The 6275-nt window shown below is 40.7% G+C and overlaps 1 protein-coding gene across 1 annotated transcript in view; it reads right to left on the bottom strand.

Moving 5' to 3' along the window:
- CEP70 (centrosomal protein 70) overlaps nucleotides 1–5801 on the bottom strand; it is a 48725-nt gene extending 42924 nt beyond the window's left edge. Inside the window, 2 exon segments of the mRNA XM_081302285.1 lie at nucleotides 3840–3943; nucleotides 5690–5801. Of these exon segments, the coding sequence (XP_081158411.1) occupies nucleotides 3840–3866 (27 nt within the window). The 5' untranslated portion in view covers nucleotides 3867–3943; nucleotides 5690–5801.
- Between the last annotated feature and the right edge of the window lie 474 nt (nucleotides 5802–6275).

Genomic DNA, 6275 nt, shown 5'->3' on the forward strand with positions numbered 1-6275 from the left:
TGTTATCTAAAACTGCCATATGAGAGGAAAAACTTTCCTTAGGTCTCTGACATACAGATATAATTCCTTCTTTCTTAAAGTAAAATTGTTAGAAAAGAATGTAGGAAGAATTGACCAATTCAGAAAAGACTGGTCTCAGGGAAATAGAGGAAGATACCAAGGAAGAAGTGATAATTATGCTTATCCACAGCAACTCACAGTAGTCACAGCTATGACATTGGAAGACATAGTGATGCTGACACTGCCAGAGCAGGCTGCATCAGGCTCCTGAATAGCCAAGTCTATGGAGTTTTAAACTTATGCAGATTAGGCATGTAGCTGCTAAAGAATCTCATGAAGAGATTCATCAACTGACTTTTCCCAAAGGCATCTGCCAATTCCACAGAGCAGTGAAAATAAATGCTAAAGATCAAAGCCACTCTAACTTAAAGTTATAACCTTGAGGGGCTAAACTCTCAGGATAAGGGTGAATCAGAAGTAAACTAGCTCTCCCATCAACCTCAAACCTGGCTTCCCCTCTTCTTTGTTGTTCTAGTACTTCAAGATCATCGTAGGTTAACAGGATGATCCTGAAGAAGTGGAAAATGCAAATGAAATCCTCTCTGAAAAAAGGCTTCAAATCACTCCCAGAAAAATGTCCCATACACAACATCCAACAAACTTTCAAAGATAAACAAGGCATACAGGAAAAAAGAAAGAGAATGAAATTTTAAAAACCAACAAAGAAAGACTTCTGATATTGTAGCTATTAAGTCCATACCATAAAATAACTATGCTTATGACGTTCAATTCTAGTAGTTCATGTTGATTATATATATAATTTTTTTTGTGGTGCTGGGGATTGAACCCAGGGCCTTGTGCATGTGAGGCAAGCACTCTACCAGCTGAGCTATATCCCCAACCCCCTGATATATATTCTTATTAAGTCAATTAGTTAATGAGAGGTACAAAATGTTCTCAGTCAATACCTGAGAATCAGGTACATCTGTAGCTTAAAAGCAAAACTTCTTAAAACAGATTTTTAGCAGCTCCAAGCCCATAAATTCAGCCAATGAACGGTAGAACTAATAGCATTAATGGGAGGATAAAAAATGAGAAATTAAAAAATAAAAAATGTAGAAACCTAAGGTCAAAGAAAAAGTAAGGGGATTGGTCAAATGGTAAAATTGAGGCACTTGGTTTTGTTATGCCGTAAAAATAGTTTAGGATTTAAATCACTAAGTTAAATATCCTTGCCAAATGGACATGTCATTTTGTTCTAAGAATGATTTTTTTTAAGGTCTTTCCACTTCACTCATTTATCACCAATATATCTCTATTTATACAAGAACAAGAGGAAAACATCAATTTTAGCATAACCTTGCAACAGGGTCTAACAGACACCACTGCTCTGTGACACCCTTAAATATCTGTCGTCCATGCAACTATAGGCCCAAAGTCTCCTACGTATTACCCACTCCCAAAATAAGTGCATTTTCCCCATGTTTTATACTGTCAACTGCACTATCTTTTCTTTAATTTTTTGATGCACTTTTCCATGATACTGAGCAAATAGATCTGTTTTAAAACATGTTTCTGTTACATGGCTATCTTTTAGTTCTGGGACAGAAATTGTTATCAGATAACAAGGAAGCTATCAAATTATTACTAAAGTTAGGCTTAGCCAAGCCCAGGGCACAAATGTGTAATCCCGGTGACTCTGGAAGCTAAAGTAGGAAGATTATAAATTCAAGGCCCTGAGATGGGGAAACCCCCATCTTAAAAAATTATATATTTTTAAAGGGTTGGCAATGCAGATCAATGGGAGAGTGCCCCTGGGTTCAATTCCAGTACCACCAAAAAATTAAAAAGATAGGTTTAAGCTGCTGGGCATGCACCTGTAATTCCAGCAGCTTGGGGGACTGAGGTAAGAGGATCACAAGTTCAAATTAGGCCTCAGCAACTCAGCAAGGTCTTAAACAACCTAGTGAGATCCTATCTCAAAATAAAAAATAAGAAGGGCTGTGGGTATGGCTCGTGGTTAAGAGCCCTTGGGCTCAATCCCTGTAACAATAACAACAAAAAGGCTTGACTAGGTTCCCACAAGCCAAAGATGAGACAAGATGAGCTTTAATAAAGATAATAATTACAATGAACTGCAACTTAACAATTTGAGTTCGAGTTTATAGTGAAGTCAGATTTTAAGTCTTCAGAAAATAATGAATTATCTTGAAAATTAGTAAATAAAAAATCAAGCATTTATCCTACCTTTCCTCTATGAATTTACTGCTGGGTATCCAAATAATGGATAAAGGGTCTAATATTTCAACTGAAAGAGATACTTAGACTATCCCCCTTTTGCAACCCTCAGTGAATGGATATAGTCACCAAGTATCAACACATGCTAAGATCAAAAGGAAAAAGACAATGAGACATTATGTTTCTGCCAAACACAACTCAAAAGAATCACCAAAGTTGTACATATGACTACATGACCAGTAGTATTCTATATATCATGTACAATCAGACAAATGAGAAATTATACTCCATTTATGTATGATGTATCATAGGGCATTCTACTTTCATATATAACTAATTAAAACAAATAATAGAAACAAATAATAGAAAAAAAGAATCACTTGTGGTTCGTTACTCAGGAAGCTGAGGTAAGAGAATACCTTGAGCCCAGGAGTTCTAGGCCAGCGTATACAACAGGGCAAGATCCCATTAAAAACAAAACAAAACAACAACAAAAAAACCAACTACCAAAATTGTCAGCTTGGATCCAGCTGAAAATGTATAAGAATTACTGAAGGCAGAGGAACATACTAAACTGTTGAGTTCACAATCAGCAAAATCTAAAATTCAGGTTCTTAATCACACAAACTGTTAGGAAAAGAAAAGAATGGAGGAAAAAAACCTCACAGAGTAAATACTTAAATTTTTTTAATGAAAAAGGCCACATTATAGAATACAAGACTATATACTTTTGATAAAACTTTAAAAACACAGGGAAGGACTAGGGACATAGCTAAGGGGTAGAGTGATCCCTAGCACCAACCAAAATAAAACACTAACAAAGCGATTATTATAAAAATAATACCACCTAATAGAAGCACAGGAGTTCTGATTCAAATTAGGCAACTGAAGGGCTCTGGCCTAACTTTGTGGTATCATGTCATACTATTAAGTTATATACTTGGTATGTAGGGCTTTTGTTTTATTTAATAAATAATTTTTCAATTAAAGTTTTGTTGGTTTTTTTTTTTCTTTTTTGAGGAAGAGGGGTGGTTCTAGGGATTGAACCCAGGGTTGCTTACCCACTAAGCCACATCCACAGTCCTTTTTATTTTTTTATTTTGAGACAAGGTCTCACACTAAGTTGCTGAGGCTAGCGTTGAATTTTCAGTCTTCCTGCCTCAGCCTCCCAAGTTACTGGGATTACAGGCATGCCCCATTGCCCCTGGCTTACAACCAATATTTTGTTAAATAAAAAAGAAAAAAAAAAAAAACAAGAATTCTGATATCGGTCTGCAGCTAAACTACCTTGATTCACATCACAGACTCTGCCACAAAACCAGAGTACTGATCTCTCTATGCTTCAATTTTCTCATCAAAAACTGATGATAGCTCACTGGGTCATTGTAAAGATTAGAAGAGCTAATATAAAAAGAACAAAGAGCAGTGCCCTGCACACAGAATAGATGTCAAGTAGTTATATAACTTCTCTGAACCTCAGTTTCCTTATTGAGTTTAAAATGATAGCATTGTCAAAAGGAAATATGTTACAAATCTAGTACAGTATTCAATAAATATGAGACCCTTCCCATAATCTCACAAAATTGTCACATTAGACATACCTCAGTCATAGCACATTCCTCTTGCATTTTGGTATCTAATCACTCAAGTTGATCTCAATGAAGTTATTTCTCAGTGAGTCTCATGTCTGAAACTGGATCTTCATCTAGGTTCAAAAATATACAGACCAAAATATTGAAATGTTCAACCTATTACTAAGAAGGGTCTTGTATAGTTATTTCCAGGACAGGGACCCCTTGTACTCAGAACTGCTAACCAAAGGCTAAACAAATGCAGTAACTGTCCCAGGGTTCCATGGCTCACCACCATGACTCCTCCATTTTTTCTCCCCTTTCATACCTTTCCTCATCCTGCTTTGTTGAAACATTTTGATTTCTGGCTTCAAAAGAAATGGATAGGATGTTCTCAGTTGCAAGCAAATTAAAAGGAAGCATTCTCAAACAACCAGTGATCACAAAAGCAAATGCAAGAAAAAAAACTACTCCTCATTTGCACCTGTGCTCAGTCCTCCTTTTCAGAAGTCTATTCTGAATAATATTTTACAGTAGCCTTTTCCCCTCTTAAGGCTATAATGGGACACAGATTTGGAACTGAAAGTCACAGGAAGAAACCAAATGCTTCCCAGGGCCAAGGTAGAAGCTGTAAGCTTTCATCAGTGTGACACACCTAAAGACTCTCAGAGTAAGGGATTGTGGGGTAGAAGTTGGTTTGTACATGATATGTAAGTGTAGGGAAGCAAAAAAAGGTATATCCTGGTACTGTCCATGCTTCCCAAGAGCATTTGGTTAAACTACTTTTAAATATCTGAAGCCCCTGTAACATCTACCTATATTAAAATTGAATTATTTTTAACATTTTGGAGGCAAAAGAACGGAAATAAGCCTGATCAGTAACCGTTCTTTCTTAAATCATAAATCCATAAACTTTCTCAAAAGTACATATTTGAAATTACTGCATAAATGAAAGTTATGTTTTTAAAGTCTCTATTCTCTATATACAAAAACTATTCCAAAAATATACCAACTTGCTGTTTAACTCGCAACAAATAAGGAAAGAGGACTGGATATCATCTCATTCTGTCCCAGAACATGTTCCAGAAAGGGTTAGAACTGGCCTCTTCTACTGTGAGGCAAAAATAAAAAATAAAATAAAAAACACTCTGTAAAACTCCAAGTCAGTTAATTCTTAAAAGATGGGGCAGAGGTAGCACATGTCTACTTGGCAATATTCAAAGTAAAATAAACAAAAAAACATGGAGGATTGAAATCGATACGGGTATTGTCTGCAGGGTTAAAAATCATGATGATTAAAAACGAAGTGAAACTCCCCAAACCTCTTCTGGTTGGTCTGTTAGGGGTCTCTCTCGGCCTTTTGACTCCCCCCTCCCCACATCCAAACAAAACAGACTCCCAATAAAGTCTGCGTTCCCCGGAATCCAGGATGAGCCTAAAAAGCAGGAGAGAGGATGCTCCGCTCCCCCATTCCTGCGACCGTCCCGGAGGCCCGGCCGTCACAGCTCCCGACACTAACGCGGGGCCGGACCAGCCCGGACCCACCCGGGCCAGGTGCGATTCTGAACTTCACTGAATTCTCACAATCGCCACCTAAGAATGACCACTTTTATGCTACAAAGAAAGGCGTTAAGTACGAAGCCAAAGGCACAAAAGCTGGGGAGCCGGGGCTCAGCCAGGTCCGCGCGGCCCCCAGACCTTCACACCGGTGTTCGTTAGCGCGAACCACCCTCAGCGGCGGCTCCCGGGCCCTGAGGAGCGGGCTCTGCCGGACCGACCACCTAGGGCCCGGGCAAGGCCAGGTCTGAGGGCTCTCTAGCAGAGGGGTCTCTAGCAGAGGGCTTCAGCAGACACCTTCCGCCGCCCCACGCGCCACTCACCTTCAGCTGCCGCCTCCCACCAGCAGCCCAGCCCCGCCCGGCCGGCCCAGCCCAGCCGACCCGGCCCGCCTCCCAGACCGTTACCGCCGCCGAGGGGAGGCCAATCGAGCCCGAGCGCGTCGAGGGCCCGCCCACTCTCGGCCTGCGAGCAACCGTAGCGATTCTCTCCGGCCCACTAGGGACTGACTCCGCCCCGCGACCGCTGATTGGCTCTGCTGATGGCGGCGGGGCTTACCACCCCTAGGCGGGAGCTTGGCTGCGCAGTTCAGGGCTTGCTGTCACCCCTACTGCCTTCCCAGCCCACGCTTGCGGCATTAGGTGAGAGGTCTCAAGTGGAACCTCATTTACCCGGGAGACATCGGAAATACACAGTTGTTGATGCAATGACCGGAGAGTGAGACCTGGCCACCTCAGACTGTCCTCTCTGCACCATCCCACTCTCGCAAGACCAAGAGCTCTTGCAAGGTAGCTGTCAGCCAAGTTCCCGACTCTTCACTTGACTGAGCCATGCAGCAACTGGCATTTGGAGGATCCCAAAGAATGTTGATATCACCCTCCCATACAGCATTTACCAAATGACTATAAA

This window comes from Spermophilus citellus, assembly GCF_964194105.1.
Source record: "Spermophilus citellus genome assembly, chromosome: 7".
NCBI lineage: Eukaryota > Metazoa > Chordata > Mammalia > Rodentia > Sciuridae > Spermophilus > Spermophilus citellus.